The sequence below is a fragment of the Triticum dicoccoides genome, chromosome 1B (genome assembly GCF_002162155.2).
Source record: "Triticum dicoccoides isolate Atlit2015 ecotype Zavitan chromosome 1B, WEW_v2.0, whole genome shotgun sequence".
Lineage (NCBI taxonomy): Eukaryota > Viridiplantae > Streptophyta > Magnoliopsida > Poales > Poaceae > Triticum > Triticum dicoccoides.
In genome coordinates this window covers 257,830,113-257,848,937 of record NC_041381.1, presented here as the reverse complement: position 1 = coordinate 257,848,937, position 18,825 = coordinate 257,830,113, and the positions used below count along the sequence as shown (strand labels likewise).

The 18,825-nt window shown below is 45.1% G+C and overlaps 1 protein-coding gene across 2 annotated transcripts in view; it reads left to right on the top strand.

Annotated features, from left to right (window-relative positions):
• The window catches only part of LOC119330692 (pentatricopeptide repeat-containing protein MRL1, chloroplastic-like), a 43,612-nt gene that overhangs the window by 23,797 nt on the left and 990 nt on the right, over positions 1–18,825 (top strand). Inside the window, exons 7-17 of one of the 2 annotated variants that reach the window (XM_037603812.1) lie at positions 313–441; positions 766–957; positions 1,054–1,218; positions 1,315–1,455; positions 1,657–1,756; positions 2,239–2,347; positions 2,422–2,513; positions 2,684–2,774; positions 5,248–5,479; positions 5,559–5,651; positions 18,438–18,486. In XM_037603812.1, the coding sequence (XP_037459709.1) occupies positions 313–441; positions 766–957; positions 1,054–1,218; positions 1,315–1,455; positions 1,657–1,756; positions 2,239–2,347; positions 2,422–2,513; positions 2,684–2,774; positions 5,248–5,479; positions 5,559–5,651; positions 18,438–18,486 (1,393 nt within the window). Of the gene's footprint in view, positions 1–312; positions 442–765; positions 958–1,053; positions 1,219–1,314; positions 1,456–1,656; positions 1,757–2,238; positions 2,348–2,421; positions 2,514–2,683; positions 2,775–5,247; positions 5,480–5,558; positions 5,652–18,437; positions 18,487–18,825 lie in introns of those variants that run through there. The other variant, XR_005160212.1, reaches the window with a different exon arrangement.

The following is an 18,825-nucleotide window of genomic DNA, read 5'->3' as shown; positions in this document are numbered from 1 at the left end:
GTGGCAGGGGCTGGGCAGGAGGGTGCCGGCGATGGTGCGGTGGTGAGGGCTGGGTGGGCCCTCGGGGTTAAGCTTTTCTTCTGGCCTCTCTTGTTCAATGTAGCATGTAGCACTGGGAGGTGGGAGCCTCTCTCTGTTATTTTCTTGCCGTGTATACATCCTCGTAAATATTCTCTATTTTCATGAAATTTTACTGTCGGGGCCTCCCCTACAGTTTTCGCTCATAACAAAAAACAAATTCATATGTGGGGGTTCCATTTATATCTTGATACTGTACCTCATGTTATCCCTTCTTCTGCACTTATATTTTAGGTCTTCCATGAGATGGTTAGTGCTGGAATAGAGCCAAATGTTAACACATACGGTGCACTAATTGATGGCTGTGCTAAAGCTGGGCAAGTAGCAAAAGCATTTGGTGCTTACGGGATCATGAGTTCAAAGGTGAATTGTTCTATCTCATGAATTTTTATGTTTTCTTGAAGGGAAGTGGTAAGGGAGGCCCATACAATTTTTTTCTTTTTTTTGAAATAATAAGAGCCCGAACTCCCATCTGTGAGGACTTGAACCTGGGTGGCTGGGTTCACTCTCCTAACCAAGTGAGCTAGGCTCACTTAGGAATTTTTATGCTAGATGTGCTTCATTTCACTTGTGCTGTAGATGTTTTTTTCGAGTCGTTGTGCTGTAGATGTGAAGAAATTGTTCAATTAATAAGCCTCTGCAAGCATCTTCATGCTTGATGAACTTACTCGGTCGTACTTGCAGTAGAAGGTGAAGCCAGATCGAGTTGTCTTCAATGCTTTGATCAGTGCATGTGGTGAATCTGGAGCTGTTGCTCGAGCTTTTGATGTTTTATCAGAAATGACAGCAGAATCCTCAGAATCGAAAGGATGCAAGCCAATTCTTCCTGATCATGTCACAGTTGGAGCACTCATGAAGACATGTATTCAGGCTGGCCAGGTGTTTTTTACAGACTAATTTCTTTTCAGAAATGCAAAGCAGAAAATATGCTTCTTATATTGAAAATCAAGTTCTGGGAACCATTCTGTTGTGTAGGCTGATCGAGCTCGTGAGGTTTACAAAATGCTTCGGGGGTACAGTATAAAAGGTACTCCAGAAGTTTACACAATTGCACTGAGAAGCTGTAGCTTGACTGGCGATTTAGGGTTTGCATTGAAGATCTATGAAGATATGAACAAGATCGGAGTTCAACCTGATGAGGTGTTAATGTTTAATGGAAACATTAAGGGATATGTAACGTGCTCCCCCCCTACAGCCTATTTGACTTTTCTCTTTGCTTAATGCTATGTACTACAGATGTTTCTTAGTGCTCTAGTTGATGTAGCCGGCCACGCTAGGAGGGCTGATGCTGCTTTTGAAATAATCAAAGATGTAAGAGCAAAGGGATTTCATGTTGGAATCATGGCATACAGTTCCTGTATGGGCGCTTGCTGCAATGTAAGTTCTTTGGCAAATTGTTTGATGGAAAATTACCTAAAGGATTGAATTTTGACTTTTGTGTCTATAGTAGTCCTAGAAGTTGTACATAACATACTTAACTCTGTATTCAGCTTGCATCCATGTACTTTTTGGTCTGAAACCATTTCTATTATCAGAGTTTTTCTTTTGCTCATCCTGATCTGATCGCCATTGTATCAGGCCAAGGACTGGAAAAAGGCGCTGCAGCTATTTGAGGAGATCAAGGCTATCAAATTAATTCCAACAGTTCCGATGATGAATGCTTTAATTACTTCCCTCTGTATGTGTACTCTTAGAAGGAAATGCAAAATATTTGTTCACTTACTACCTATTATTTTCTTAAAGAGAAAGTTGCACCAGATGACCCTACACTGTAGCAGCTTGTTACCACTAAACTTGAATGTGAACTTGGTATGGTCCCAAATATGTCAACTGTCACATACACTATCTTATTTAAGTGTTATATGTCAACTGTGACAAGATCAATTCACAAGTTTAGCTGAATCAGAATTTTTTAAATGATTCAATTTGGAAATTTAGGCATGCTAGTGGCACTCCACAATGAGTTTGCAGACCTGCCAAGTTAATTTTCGAATTAAGGGACCTAATGTATTATACTTCAAATATAGGTTCTTCATGCAATTCTTTCCTTGAACACGCATGTATTTCATTCCCTCCAACTTCTTATTTTGTTACTCCTATCTTTTAACTTGGAAAGAACAATGATTTCAGGCTTTAATTAACTACATGATAAAATTGCAGGTGACAGCAATCAAGTTTTAAAAGCTGCTGAGGTCCTTAATGAGATAAAGGAACTACGTGTCCGTCCAAATGAGATAACCTATTCGGTCTTATGTGTGGCTTGTGAAAGGTAAAGTATGGCAAGCACTGGTCGTTTCAAACTATTCTCATGATATTCTTGAGATACTAACAGTTGACCTGCAGAAATGGTGAAGCACAACTAGCTCTTGATTTATTTGAGAAACTAAAAGTAGATGGTATTGGCCTCAATCCGACCATTGTCGGTTGTCTTACTGGTAAGTTTTGTTGGTTGGCACTGTATGGAAGAACTGGAATTTTCATTTTGTGCTGAACTGACCTCTTTTTACTTTTTCTTGTGTCTACTGCTGCTAGCAGTTATTTTTCATCTGTGTACTGTTTTTCCTTTTGATGGCAATCGTTCGTAATGGAATACCTTTTTCTTCAGGTTTATGCCTACAAATGTTTTCCTATGATCTTTCACTTGGCAACATCATTGTCAGATTCAACCAAGGGAAGCCACAGATTGACAATAAATGGTACACACATTGCTGGACTCTATAAATTCTTGTTAATATGTAGTTTATGTTGTAACTTTAGTCAATTCATTGTTATTAAGTAGTATTCTATAGCTCATGTTTACAGATACACATAAAATTGCAACTTAGCAATACATTCAGATCTTGTAGATGCAAGCTTTACCATAGGAGTCCACTACTAGGAAAAACTGCATTTTTTTAAATGTGAACTGAATTGCAAGGTGCTCCCTCCGTTCCAAAATAGATGACCCAACTTTGTACTAACTTTTAGTACAAAGTTGGGTCATCTATTTTGGAACGGAGGGAGTACATCTTAGATTATTTTGTTAGTCATGCTTTAGTTTGAGTATATTGATCTCCTACCTTTACCCATGAGGTAAAGCGTTAAGAAGTTATTATTGGTTAGTGGTATTAGTATTACCCGAGCCCATTAAGTGTCTGGTTTGTTGTTCAGAAGGAGTCCGAGTTGGTACAGTTCTAAACTTGTAATCTTGGTGGTTGACATTATAAATAAGCGGTGCGGGGTCTTAAGGGCACACTGTTTACCCTATTCTTTATCAAAGCCTCGTTCATATTTGTTAGAGTTGTATATATTTGCCGTGTAATATCCAGCTGCATACGGGGTTTTCTGCATATATTCCACACCTGTACATGTGTATATATTAGGCCACCTGGAAATACAAGTTGCTTATTTCCTAACATGGTATTATCGCCCTAGGTATTTTTTCTGCATCTGCAACTCGCGCTCCCGATAGAATTTTTTTAGGTCCCCGATCTGAGCAAACTGCTCATTGTCTGCTCTATCCCATAGCTAACCTCCAGCTCACATCCAAGCCATATTGTCCCCTCGTACTATCACCCTAGATATTTCCCCTTATGTGGGCAACTGTTTGCGAGCATGGAGTTCTGCTCCACTGGCAAGATACTGGAGAGGAACACGGAGAAATATGGGTTGCTGCCGAGTCTCAGTCACTGGACTGCTGTTCTACTACTGGTTAGGCCTATGCGTGCTATGGTATGGAGGGGACATAGAGGACAATCTACGGCTTGAATCCATATCCAATCAGGAAAGAGGCATCATGCTATGGAGTTTTTTTCTTTTTAGAAAAGGAGGAAGACCCCCGGCCTCTGCATCTGGGGCTCTGGGCGATGCATACAGCCATTTTATTAATTATTCTCAAAAGACCTTACAAAGAAATACAGCAGTAAGTCTGAAGCCACCGTCTAGGCAACATCTGTTGCTACTCCTATTCATTTGATGAAAGGATGCTGATAGTCTGGGCCTAATACCAAACAGACCTCGCAGCCAAACCTAACATCTAAGACCTGAGTTCCCATCCAGGACACCTACCGGGTATGGGTCACCCACCGGTCCGGCGCACTCCTCAACCAGGACGCCTGCCGGGTATGAGGCCGCCGCAGCCACCTGCCACCAATCCATCTTCAGAGATGTACTGCTGCATCTACCTTGCCCGGTCTAGCTGCCGTCGACGCCACCACGACGCCAGACAACGCCACCATCCTGCGCTCGTCCATCAACACACGCCCAGCAGCGAGACCCCGCTGCTCCATGCCGCTGAGACCCGCCATTATCGACGTATCAGATGCAACGCCGCTCCTCCTTCGCGAACACCACCTTCTACCACTGGTCCTATCCCCTCCACCTGTAGATCCTCTGCACTCCCAACCGAGCCCCAGTGCCCCTGACGACACCTCCAGGAAGGTCACGACACAAAAAGCGCCGCTGCCGCCACATCCGAAAAGGATTGAAGGTTTTCACCCGGCCGGGGATCGGGGTGGGTAGATTGGGCCCTCAGCTGCGCCTTCATGAAGGAAAGCGGCGCCCATGGGCGTCGCCGCCGCCGGGCCAGCTAGACTGGCCAAGGTTTCCCCCGGACCCAAAGTACACCACCAGGGCTCACCACCACCGGGACGACGACAGAGGCAGCAGGAGAAAGGGGAACCTCCAGATCTGACGCAACGTAGAACCGCGCCATGGCCGGACTCCACCAGCGACCCGCCACCCGCGCGGCCGAGTACGCTGGCCAGCGTCGCCTGCAGACGTCCCAGCCGCCGGCCGCCGCCGCCTCGCTGATAGGGCCGCCGCCCAAGGATCCGCAGGCCACCGATGCGATACTCCAGCCCGCAGGCCGACGATATCGATCCGGGCGCCGAGATCCCCGCCGCCACCTTCCCCGGCGTGCGTGCGGGCTTTGCCGGCGGCCGTCTCCGGCGGCGGCGAGGGACGGAAGGGGGATGAGGGGAGGCGGGCGGCGATAGATGGGATCGCCCCCGAGTCGCCAGGGGGCGACGCGAGGGCCGCGTGAGTTTCTGGCCTCATCATGCTATGGAGTACAATTGGGTTCTAATATGGAATCAATAGATATAAACTTCAATTATTACTGGTACCATATATATAATCAGTTCTGTAGTTTTCTTTGTCAGAAGCTTATATTTGTTGATTCCTTTGTAGGACTTCCTCAGCAATTATGGTTTTCCGTCAGGCAATCACCGCTGGTCTGCTACCCTCAAGCGATGTTTTATCTCAAGTGCTGGGTTGTTTGAGGTTTCCTCATGACAGTTCATTGAAAACCACTTTCATTGATAATATGGGAATAAGTTGTGATATGCCACATCACCCCAATACAAATTCACTGTTGGAAGGATTCGGTGAATATGATATCCGTGCTTTTTCAGTACTGGAGGTAGAGATGTAATCTTTCTATGAAACCATGATTCCGTTTCAGTATTCTTTAGGTATTAAAGCAGCATTTATTGTCACAGGAAGGTGGCTTGTTAGGAGCAGTTGCAAGCACTTCCACAAAATACAGTCAAATTGTCATTGATGCAAGAAAGTCAAACATCTACACAGCCGAGGTTTTTTTTTCTTATTGCATGTTACTTTCATGAAAACTACTTTAGCACTCTTGTTTGAATTTATGCAATTAGGCCATTGCGGAAAGTAGACGGAGAAGCGATATTTGATAACGAGGTTCAACGATTAACTTTTACATCCCCAGGACAATACTATGAGTGCTCCTTTCCATGTGCTAAATCTACAACCATTAGACGCACTGGCGGAGCTTAGTGTTGTGTTGGGGGGGCTGTGCCCCCCCCAGCCTTGCACAATTCTCTGAAGAAAAAAATAAATAGAGGGCTTAGTTGGAAGCAAAATTAGTATTTCATCCCCTCAAATGTTCACATTTTGTGTTTGCCCCCCCAGAAATTCTGGTGTAGCTCCGCCACTGATTAGACGCATCTCGACCATCCCACCACGGCCGGTCCAGTCCCCCTACCATGGACACTCGGACCATCCCGATGATCTTGTGTCTAGCTTACTTGTTTTGTCTAGTTTACTTTGGCTACCCCAGGGTGCCTTTATATATTATTAGGCCAGTGTTACACCTGTTCAACTCGACACCTAACCTTTGAAATATTGAGCTGTAGTGTGCGTGTATAATTTTAGCACTGAGATTATGTTTACATACTTACTACTTAGTGCTTGTGGTAGAAACAACCATAAATATTAAGTCGTAGTTGATTCGGAAGCATAGTATAATCCTTTTTTCTAGGCACTAGAGTATGTAGAATATACAGATATTTCTGGGATGGAGATTTTTGCAAACATATGGATAACATCATATGCATGGAGTATGTTTATATGACAAATATAAATATATACCTATGTGCTGCATATGTGATGTCATACATGCATATCATAGGGGGGTTAGCAATCATCGATCTATGGATGTTTCCATGTAGCTCACCAATATGGAGTATATATACTACTCCCTTTGTCCGGAATTACTTGTCACTCAAACGGATGTATCTGTTAAGCTTCATGCACTAGCCAACGCAACCAAAAGTCCGAACTGATGGAAAGGGCTAGTGCAATCCACATATACTGTAACGCCCCCTCTCACGTGTGACGGGGAAGACAAGTCAACACGTGCAACCTGAAGAGAGCGACGGCGCGCGAAACTCACGTATGACTCAAGAGGCCTCTACGTGGACACAAAAGGAGGCTACCAATATTTTTAATCAATCGCGAAAGCCAGGACTTGAACTCAAGACCTTAGCTCTGATACTATGTTAAGCTTCATGCACTAGCCAACGCAACTAAAAGTCCGAACTGATGGAAAGGGCTAGTGCAATCCACATATACTCTAACAATATCTAGCACTGAAATACGTCTAGATATATCCATTTTAGCGACAACTAACTCCGGACAGAGGTAGTACTTTTCTTATAAAAGGTACTAGTATGGTGTATAGCAGTACGCTTATGAAGTATATATACTTTGAATTGTGACATTAAGTAGGTAGTACATGTACTTCTAATTGAAGCTAGTAAGGAGTATATATAACTATATAAGCACTTTTAATTGCTGTATCAGAGAGAAGTTTATGTTAATATTCTTATAGATAGCCAGGAAAAAGATGGCCATGATGTCAGCCAATGCATCATGCATAGTTCATATTCATACATTCTACATACTCCCTCCGTCCGGGAAAGCTTGTCCCTCAAATGGATGTATCTAGCACTAACTTGGTGCTAGATACATCCATTTGAGGGACAAGCTTTTTCGGACGGAGGGAGTATTACATTACGTCTCAGCAAGTAGACGATGGAAACGAAGCAATATGTTCTTCCGGCCGCATATCGCTTGTCGAAGGCGTAATCGACAAGCGGTGGATTCTTGTGACATGTAATACAACCTCTTTTTATACTTCCTTCGTCTGAAATTAGTTGACAGTCAAACGGATGTATCTAGCACTGTTATACGTCTAGATACATCCGTTTGAGTGTCATCTAATTCCGGATATTACAAGCACGAGACGACATACCGTCTTAGGTGTGACTACATGTGGTATATATGAGGGGCAATACATATGAGTCCTTAGAGGACAAGTAAACAAGTTGTACTCGTACGCGTTGGTACCAACGCAAAGGCCCACACCGTTGTACTACGTCTAGTCCAATACAGTAGAATTTGGATCACAATTTAACAATCTCCACCTTGAGCCAAATTCCCTCCAGTAGTCGAAGAAAGTAAATAACTCCATCCAAATCAGCATAAACACCTTGTGTGTCAAAGTCCATAGGACTAGTGGGAAATACCAACTAAGCCTGAGCAAAGCTCAAAGTTATTGGTAGGAACCGGCTTTGTCATCATGTCAGCAGGATTATCATGCGTACTTATCTTGCATACCTTCAAATCACCTTCAGCAACAACATCTCGAATATAGTGATATCTGACATCAATGTGCTTTGTTCTCTCATGATACATTGGATTCTTTGTAGGATATATAGCACTTTGACTGTCACTAAATACGGTAGGGCAAGATGAACCTCCACAAAGCTCAGTATATAAACCTTTCAACCAGATAGCTTCTTTGCATGCCTCAGAAATAGCCATATACTCGGCATCAGTAGTGGAACAAGCCACAATAGACTGCAAAGTTGCTCTTCAACTCACAGCACAACCACCAATGGTGAAAACATAACCCGTGAGCGATCTTCTCTTATCCAAATCACCAGCAAAATCAGAATCAACAAAACCAACAAGTTCATCTCCAGTTTTCCCAAATTCTAAATAAGCATTAGAAGTACCTCACAGGTATCTGAAAATCCACTGAACTGCTTTCCACCAGAATTAGCCATGTATCTACTGACAACACTCAATGCATATGATAAATCAGGACGAGAACAAACCATGGCATACATAAGTGAACCAACTGCACTTGAATAGGGAACTCTAGACATGTACTCAATATCTGCATCTGACTTAGGACATAAAGTTGATGATAATTTGAAGTGCGCAGCTAACAGGGTACTCACCGGCTTGGCATTCTGCATATTAAAACGACGAAGAACTTTATCAATATATCCCTTCTGACTTGGATATACTTTTCCAGATGGTCTATCTCTGGATATTTTCATGCCAAGTATTTTCTTTGCTGCACCCAAATCCTTCTTCTCAAATTCATTACTCAATTGCTTCTTTAGTTCATTAATATCGGACATACTCTTTGCAGCAATAAGCATATCATCAACATAAAGGAGCAAATAAATAGTTGAACCTTTGACAGTCTTCAAATAAACACAACTATCATAATTAGACCTTTTGAAACCTTGAGAAAGCATAAAGGTGTCAAGTCTCTTGTACCACTGTCTAGGGGATTGCTTCAATCCATAAAGAGATTTCTTTAACTTACAGACAAGCTTTTCTTTTTCAGGAATAACAAAACCTTCAGATTGTTCCATATAAATATCCTCTTCTAATTCTCCATGTAAGAATGCAGTTTTAACATCCAATTGTTCAAGCTCAAAATCATGCATGGCAACAATACTGAGTAAAGTACGAATAGAGCTATGCTTCACAACAGGAGAAAAGACTTTGTTATAGTCAATACCTGGAATCTGACTGTAACCTTTAGCAACTAACCTTGCTTTATATCTTGTCCCATCATTAGAAGAAACACCTTCTTTTCACTTGAAAACCCACTTGCAACGAATATGTTTCTTCTCTCTAGGTAATTTTATTAAATCTCAAGTGCCATTCTTTTCAAGTGATTCCATCTCATCATGCATAGCGGTCATCCACTTATTACTATCACCAGAAATAATAGCCTCGGAATATGAAGAAGGCTCAACATTACCTTCAATTTCCTCCGCAACAGATAAAGCAAAAAAAACAATATTACACTCTTCAATTAACCTGTCAGGTTTATTAATACCCCGCCTAACTCTGTCACGTGCAAGATTCCAACTCGGTGGAACAATAGGCTGATTTGGAGTGGGAGTGACATGTTCATCATCAACGACGGGATCATCATGTGCATCGACATTTTCATTACCGGATGTATCACCTGTATCAATAACATGCTCCACCTGAACAGTAGGCTGTTGTCCACTCTCAACAGGAACATTAGTAGATGAAACATCATGTAACATAGCAGATTCATTAAAGATAACATTTCTGCTAATAACAACCTTCTGGGTTTTAGGATTCCACAATTTAAAACCTTTAACGCCAGACTTATAACCAAGAAAGATGCATTTAACAGCCCTAGGCTCTAATTTTCCATTATCAACATGAGCATAAGCAGTACAACCAAAAACTCTCTGTGAATAATCAGCAGGTGAACCAGACCATACCTTAATTGGAGTTTTCTTATTAAGAGCAATAGACTGTGAACGGTTAATGAGATAACAAGCAGTGGAAATGGCCTCAGCCCAAAAACTCCTATGCAAACCTGCATTGAACAACATGCAACGGGCTCAGGAAATAATGGTCCTGTTCATACGCTCAGCAACACCATTTTGTCGAGGAGTATAAGGAACGGTGTAATGTCTGACAATGCCTTCAGACTTGCAATAATTCTTAAATTGCTTAGAACAGAATTCCATACCATTATCAGTCCGAAGTATCTTTACCTTCTTTTCAGTTTGTCTTTCAGTCATAATCTTCCACTCCTTAAATGCTGAGAATGCTTCATATTTATGCTTCAAGAAATAAGGCCAAACTTTTCTCGAATAATCATCAATAATAGTCAGCATGTAACTAGCACCACCTAGTGACATTTTGCGAGATGGTCCCCATAAATCAGAATACACATAATCAAGAATACCTTCAGTTGTATGAGTCGAAGTGTTGAACCTCACCCTCTTGTGCTTGCCGAAGATACAATGCTCACAAAATTTCAATTTACCAGGTTCATATCCATCAAGAAGACCTCTCTTACTTAACTCTGACAAACCAAGTTCACTCATATGTCCAAGACGCATATGCCAAAGGTTAGCAGCATCACAATCAGAATTGTTTGAAATAACTGGAGTAGTGTTACCTGAAACGGTAGAACCTCGAAGGTAATAAAGACCATTGGTCGAACTTAAGTCACCTTTCATCACAATAAGGGATCCTTTGGTAACTTTCAAAACACTATCTCCACCTCAATACTTGTAACCCTTTGCATCAAGGGCACTAACAGAGATAAGATTTCTCTTCATCTTCGAAATATACCGAACATCTGTCAAAGTTCTGACTGTGCCATCAAACATTTTGATTCGAACGGAACCTATGCCTTCAATCTTGCATGGTGAATTATCAAAACCCAAAACAGATCCAGCAGCAGTAGTAGAATCAAAAGTATTAAACCAATCCCTATGCAGGCACATATGAAAAGTACATGCAGTATCAAGTACCCACTCATCATTGGTCTTAGCACATCCAGCAATAACAACTCGAAACTATCATCACGAGCAACATTAGCAGAATTTTCACCTTGTTTGTTACCTTTCCTCTTTTCCTTGTTCTGCAACTTGAAACACTCAGAGATGTCATGCCCGTCTCTCTTGCAATACCTGCAATACTTCTTGTCTCTGGATTGCGACCGACCCCTGTAGCCGTTCTTACTTTTGCCTCTATTTCCATTATGTGAGTTCTTCTCCTTTGTCCTGCCACGAACAGATAATCCCTCGGCTTGGGATGAACTTGAACCATCATGAGGCACCATTAGTTTCATCTTGTCCTTAGAGTTCAAAGCTTCATAAACTTCATTAAGTGTGAGAGTATCACGACTGTATAATATGGTGTCTATAAAATTGGTATAAGAACTTGGCAATGAACAAAGTAACATTAAAGCAGTATCTTCCTCTTCATACTTAACCTCCATTGCACCTAGATCAGATATGATCTCTTTAAATTCTGAAATATGATTCAAAACATTACCTCCCTCGGGTAACCTGTGCAGGAATAATTTTTGCTTCAGATGCATCTTGCTAGTGAGGTCTTTTGTCATGCAAATCCCTTCCAGCTTTAACCATAGAGCGGCGGCAGTTTTCTCGCTCAAAACTTCTGCAAAATATTATTATGCAAATGGAGTTGAATTTGTGACAAAGCCTTACGATCTATTCTTTTCTCCGCATCAGTCCAGTCCTGAATCCGATTCTTCCCAAAACAATCCAGTGCTTCATCATAGTCGGCATGTGCCAACAACGCCTGCATCTTGACTTGCCATAGGGTAAACCTTGTGTCACGATCCAGCAGCGGAACATCGTACTTCATGGATGCCATGAGTAGATTAAATCTGTGTTCACAAAGTACTACAAGCCGGTAGAAAAATTCTTGACAAGATTTAATATGCAGATCAAACGGAATTGGAAACAGTAGCACCTGGTAGCTTCGGATGGACGTAGCAAGTAGTAATGAATTACTACTAGTCTCAGGTAGCAACAGTAGTAGCACCAGCAGGTTCGTAGGTTTGACCACGTGAAGCAGCAGAAAACACAAATCGGTCTTGTACCTCGGGACTTGATCCGGTAGCTTTGGTCGATGGATTAGTAGCAGCGGCAGCTCACGCACCAGCGACAACGTGCGCGAGGGCAGCGGATATCGATCGCCTCTAAACTCTGTTGGTCTCGCCTTCGTAGGCGGTGCAGCAGCGGAATTCAACTTGCTGTCGGATTCGACATATCGGACGCGTGCGGCGGCGCACCAGACGCAACCCTAATCTCTCTTCTCAAAAATCTCGTACGTGGAAAACTTGGCTCTGTATACCACTTGTTAGATAATAACGAGAATAAACAAGACACAAGAGGCGCAGATTTTTACATGGAAACCCTTCCGGGAGAAAACCACGGATGCACGAAGGCGCAATCACTATGATGGAGGAGTATTACAAGCATGAGACGACATACCTTCTTTAGGTGCGACTACATGGGGTATATATGAGTTCAATACATAAGAGTCCTTGGAGTACAAGTAACGCGTCGGTACCAATGCAAAGGCCCACACCGTATGTACTACGTCTAGTTCAATACGGTAGAATTTGGATCACAATTTAACAATCTAATTCGGGATGGAGGTAGTATATGGTAGGAGCTCTGTGCATTCTATTAGAGAGGGAGAGAGTATATGGTGAGAAAGAGAGGGGGGAGGGGGGGGGGGAGGCTCTTGGCACAGTGGTTCTCTTGACTAAGCCAACCCCTCGCCGACAGCCTGCCGATGAAGAGAATTCGCCTCCTGGCGAGAAGCCACAGAAAGAACCTGCATTTATTCTCCGACAGCCTTCAAGATGGCATCCAAACATATTGGGACCGGAGAAAACGAGCCCTGAAACTGGATGGCGAATGCGGAGCTAGCCGTGTGTGTGTCATCCTCTGTCCACCGCCACGTGACCACGTCCTTACCCTCAGGTGAAAGGGGTATTCCCGACTTCCCGAGTCAACATCCAAAGATGGATAAACTCGTGAACCTGCTGAGCCGTGCAAATGCTCCTGAGTGGATGAACCTACCTACTACCCTGAAGCACCCAGGCAACCGAGATGCTTTTGCACCACAGCATCTTGAAGAAGCTGGGAGCGATCTCAGCTGGTGTCATGTCTGTTAGAACAGGGTTGTGCTGTGTGTGTAGTTATCATATTGTATAGGGGCTTCTTTGCTTATTTCCCTTCATGTATATGTGCTGACCTGTTGGCCCGATGGAATATAGGCTCACTTCATAACATGGTATAAGAGCTAGGGTTAGGTTCCGCCGCCGCCGCCGCCGCCGCCGCCGCCGGCCGCCGCTCCTCTCTTCATCGAGCCTCTCCCCTCTTCTTCCTGGTAGCTGCTGCCGCCTGCTGGTCCAGGCCGCCGCCGTTCCAGGCCGCTGCTGCCGCCGTCCTTCCCGGCCGGCGCCGCCGCCTCAACGTGCTGCTGCTGCTCTTCAACGAGCTGCTGCTGCTGCTGCTCTTCTTCAACGAGCTGCTGCTGCTGCTCTTCTTCAATGAGCTGCTGCTGCTGCTCTTCAAAGTGCGGCTGCTGCTGCTCTTCTCCTCCTGGTCTGCTGCTGCCATCAAGCTGTGCCTCCTGCTGCTGCTGGTCTTCAACGAGCTGCTGTTGCTGCTCTGCTGCAATGGCGCCCTCCACCACCACCGGTGCTGTCCCAGTCCCACGATGTCCTGTTATCTTCAACGGACAGAACTACAGGGACTGGGTGCAGCACATGAAGCTGCACATGAGGGGCCAGCTGGTCTGGGAGCACCTCTCTGGTGCTCTGCCTTGTCCCCTGCTGCCCACTCCTCCAGCTGAGTTGGCCTTCCCTGTTGATGCCGATGAAACCAAGCAACGTGAGATGCTAGATGCTTTTGAAGAGGCCACTGAAGAGTATCAGAATCAACTCCACTTATACAAGCAATGGACAAATGATGATGCTCGAGCCTCTTCTATCTTGGTGAACAGCATGGATGTTGATCTCACCATGGATGTGGTGGCCCTTACCACTGCATATCAGATGTGGGAGCACCTTCGCCATCGCTATGAGTCTACAGGGGATGCCATGTATCTCTCTGTTGTTCGTCAAGAGCAACAACTACAACAGGGAGATGCTATTGTGGATGATTTCTACAAGGAGATGTCGGCGGTGTGGCGCCAATTGGACTCTCTGGGAGCTGATGTTTGTCGCAGATGTCAGTGTTGTGTGCGGCAACAAGCTAAGCTGGAGGTTCGTCGCCTCTACGACTTCCTCACTTGCCTCCGGCCGGAGTTCGAGCAGAGTCGTGCTCAGCTATTGGCACGCCATCCTCGGCTCTCTACTCTGGAGGCCCTTGCTGAGGTGCGATCTGAGGAGGTGCGCCTACGGAGCACGGGCTTATTGCCATCCTCTTCAGCAGTCCTGGCTGCCCGCGTTCCACCACCGCTGCCTGGTGTGCCCTCTTCTACACAGGTGGCAGCAACCTCCACTAGTGCTTTCTGCAACTACTGCAAGCAGGATGGTCACATGATCACGGAGTGCATCAAGAGGAGGAAACAGGGTCGCCGTGGTGGCCGTCCTCAAAAGGACTCGGGAGGCTCCTCTAATTGTCGTGAGGGCTCCCTTGAGAAGGTTCACCAGGAGATGCTCACCTTGCTGCGCCGCCTTACTGCTTCTGCGCCATCCTCAGGTTCTGCTGGTTCTGCTGGTCAGACGTCTGGTTCACCACCGCACTCTTCGTCAGGTACATCTTTGCCCTGGATTCTTGATTCTGGGGCCTCCTTCCACATGACACCACACAGAGATCATCTTTGTGCTGTCAATTCCGTGCCTTCTCCTCTTACAGTTCAGACTGCAGATGGCACTTCTCTTTCTGTTGCCGCAAGAGGGACTCTTTCCACGTCTTCTTTTCATGTCCCTGCCGTTTCTCATGTTCCTAAACTGACTATGCAACTTCTATCTGCTGGTCAACTTACTGACTTGGGTTGTCGTGTTATTCTAGATTCTGACTCTTGTTGTGTTCAGGATCGTCGTACGGGGACTCTGGTTGGGATTGGTCCTCGGCGCCATGACTCTCAGCGCCTTTGGGAGCTCGATTGGCTGCGCCTTCCTTCCGTTGCGTCCTCTAGCCAGTCGGACATCACCACCCCTTTTGCTTCAGCTGCCACCTCCACCACATCCTTCGCTCAGTGGCATCATCGATTGGGTCATATTTGTGGCTCCCGCTTGTCTTCTTTGGTTAGGAGTGGTGTTCTAGGGTCTGTATCTGGTGATAGTTCACTAACTTGTATGGGTTGTAAGCTTGGCAAGCAGATACAACTTCCATATCCCTCTAGTAATTCTGTTTCTCAACGACCTTTTGAACTTGTTCACTCTGATGTATGGGGTCCTGCCCCCTTTGTTTCGAAAGGGGGTCACAAATATTATATAATTTTCATTGATGATTTTTCTCGCCACACTTGGATCTACTTTATGTCATCTCGTAGTCAAGTGCTTCAAATTTACAAGTCGTTTGCTACCATGGTTCGCACTCAGTATGATTCCTCTGTTCGAGTTTTTCGTGCTGATTCGGCTGGCGAGTACTTATCTCGTGCGCTTCGTGGTTTCCTTGCTGAACAGGGTACCCTTCCTCAGTATTCCTGTCCTGGTGCACACGCTCAAAATGGGGTGGCTGAATGCAAACATCGTCACGTCCTTGAGACTGCTCGGGCTCTTCTTCTATCTTCTGCTGTTCCCCCGCACTTTTGGGCTGAGGCTGTCTCTACCGCTGTTTATCTCATTAATATTCAGCCTTCTGTTGCTCTTCAGGGAGGGATACCAGTTGATCATCTAGGTGATGGTCCAGCTGATTATAGTGGTCTACGCCTGTTTGGTTGTGCCTGTTTTGTTCTTCTCCACCCTCATGAACGCACCAAATTGACTGCTCAATCTGTTGAATGTGTTTTCCTTGGCTACAGTTTGGAGCACAAAGGTTACCGTTGCTGGGACCCTATTGCTCGAAGACTGAGAATCTCCAAAGATGTCACTTTTGATGAGTCTCGCTCCTTCTACCCTCGTCATTCTTCTACTGCCACAACCGAGTCGTTAGTCGAGCCTCTCTCTTTTTTGACTCTACCCGATTCTTCACCTTTATCGTCACCTGGTAGGTCCACTCCTAGCCTTTCACCTGTGTCTGCTCATGAGCTTCAGCTTACACATGATGAGGTTTCTATTCCTGACTCTCCTACTCGGGTTGAGCCATCCACTCTCTCTCCTTTTCCTTTTACCTACTCCCGTCGTGCTCAACACCCTTCTCCCTTTGATGCGCCACCTTCCACTTCCCCTCTCTCTCCGCTTCCTTTTGTCTACTCCCGTCGTGCTCGGCACCCTTCTCCCTCGGATGCGCCCACTTCCACTTCCACTCCTTCCCTATTGGGTCCCATTCCTTCAGAACCACCTACCCCTCCTGCTCCTCGGTATAATCTGCATGATCGCCACACTCTCCAGCCTCCTGCGTACTATGTTGCTGCTGCTACCACTCTTGTTGAGCCGTCTACGTATCGTGAGGCTGCTGCTCATTCTGAATGGCAGCATGCTATGGCAGAGGAAATTCATGCTCTTGAGCGCACAGGCACTTGGGACCTTGTACCCCTGCCTACAGGCGTTAGACCCATCACTTGCAAATGGGTCTACAAGGTTAAGACACATTCAGATGGTTCTCTCGTGCGCTACAAAGCTCGTCTTGTTGCGCGTGGCTTCCAGCAGGAGTATGGTCGTGACTATGATGAGACTTTTGCTCCTGTTGCTCACATGACCACTGTTCGCACTCTTTTGGCTGTTGCTGCTGTTCGGCAGTGGTCCATCTCTCAATTAGATGTCAAGAATGCCTTCTTGAATGGTGAGCTGCGGGAAGTGGTCTATATGCAGCCGCCTCCTGGCTATACTGTCTCTGATGGCACTGTCTGTCGCCTTCGGCGCGCTCTTTACGGGCTGAAACAAGCTCCTCGTACCTGGTTTGAGCGTTTCTCCGCCGTCATCACAAGGATCGGGTTCTCTGCTAGTGTTCATGATCCTGCTCTGTTTATTCACACTTCTCCTCGCGGTCGCACCCTTTTACTACTCTATGTTGATGACATGATTATCACAGGGGCTGACCACCAATTCATTGATTTTGTGAAGAAACGTCTACATGAGCAATTCTTGATGACTGATTTGGGTTCTCTTCGCTACTTTCTTGGACTTGAGATCATTTCTTCCCCCGAGGGTATTTATCTCTCTCAAGAGAAGTACATCCAAGATCTTCTCACTCGTGCCTGCCTCACTGATCAGCGCACGGTTGACACTCCTATGGAGTTTGGTCTCCATCTTCGTCCTGGTGAGGGTGAACCCCTTGCAGATCCCACACGCTACCGCCATCTTGTTGGGAGCCTTGTCTATCTAGGCATCACTCGTCCTGACATTTCTTATGCTGTGCACATTCTAAGTCAGTTTGTCTCTGCTCCCACTCAACTTCACTACAGTCACCTTCTTCGTGTTCTTCGTTACCTTCGTGGTACCGTGACTCGTCGCTTATTCTTCCCTCGCTCCAGCTCTCTTCAGCTTCAGGCCTACTGTGATGCTACCTGGGCCAGCGATCCCACTGATCGCCGCTCTCTCTCTGCCTATTGTGTTTTTCTTGGCTCCTCCCTGATTGCCTGGAAGACCAAGAAGCAGAATGCTGTATCTCGCTCCAGTGCTGAGGCTGAGCTGCGAGCTATGGCGTCCGTGACTGCAGAAATTACTTGGCTACGATGTCTTCTTCAGGATTTTGGTGTTTCCGCTGCTACACCGACCCCTCTGCTCTCCGACAGCACTGGGGCACTCAGCATTGCCCGTGATCCTGTTAAGCATGAGCTCACCAAGCACATCGGTGTTGATGCCTCCTACACTCGTTCTCAGGTGCAAGACAGAATTGTGGCCCCTCAGTATGTGCCCTCGGAGCTTCAGCTTGCTGATTTTCTGACGAAAGCTCAGACACGGTCCCAACACAGCTTTTTCCTGTCCAAACTCGGTGTCCAAGATCCCCCTTGAGTTTGAGGGGGGGTGTTAGAACAGGGTTGTGCTGTGTGTGTAGTTATCATACTGTATAGGGGCTTCTTTGCTTATTTCCCTTCATGTATATGTGCTGGCCTGTTGGCCCGATGGAATATAGGCTCACTTCATAACAATGTCATTCAGCCACCTAGACATTATTGAAGCATGCACATGCAACAATAATTTGGAAGGTTTCCAATTGTTGCCTGGAGAGGCTTGCTAACGGGTTATAGAAACCAGCAACCCAATATGAATTTGATGGATCATGGATTGATCCAACGGCTGGCGCTCCGGGTGCCCAGGCACCTAAGTGCCCCAGATATTTTACCTATATAATAGTATATAATACGTACTTATACTTCACTTTTGTCAGGTTTCTCTTCTATCGACATTGAAGTCTTTGAAGCATCGACTAGCTGCAGGTGAATCCAAAAGTATTCCTTGATGCCTAAAATAGTTTACTTTGTCTACAATAAATTTGTCGTAGAACTGTTTGAAGAATAATAAATACACTTTATATTTCTAATATTTGTTGTTAAATCGGCCAAAGCAGATATGTAGAATCTGAAACTGTTTTACACAACATTATTGGTAAACTAAGATATTTATTCTGACATAGTCCAATTTATCCCAATCTTTTTGTCTGGTTCCGAGTTGCTGTGGCTTAGATGACTTGTGCTGAATCAAATCTATCTAGGGAATTATAAGGAACTTGCAACTTATTGATAAACTTTGTACCCCCCCCCCCCCCTCCGGAATTA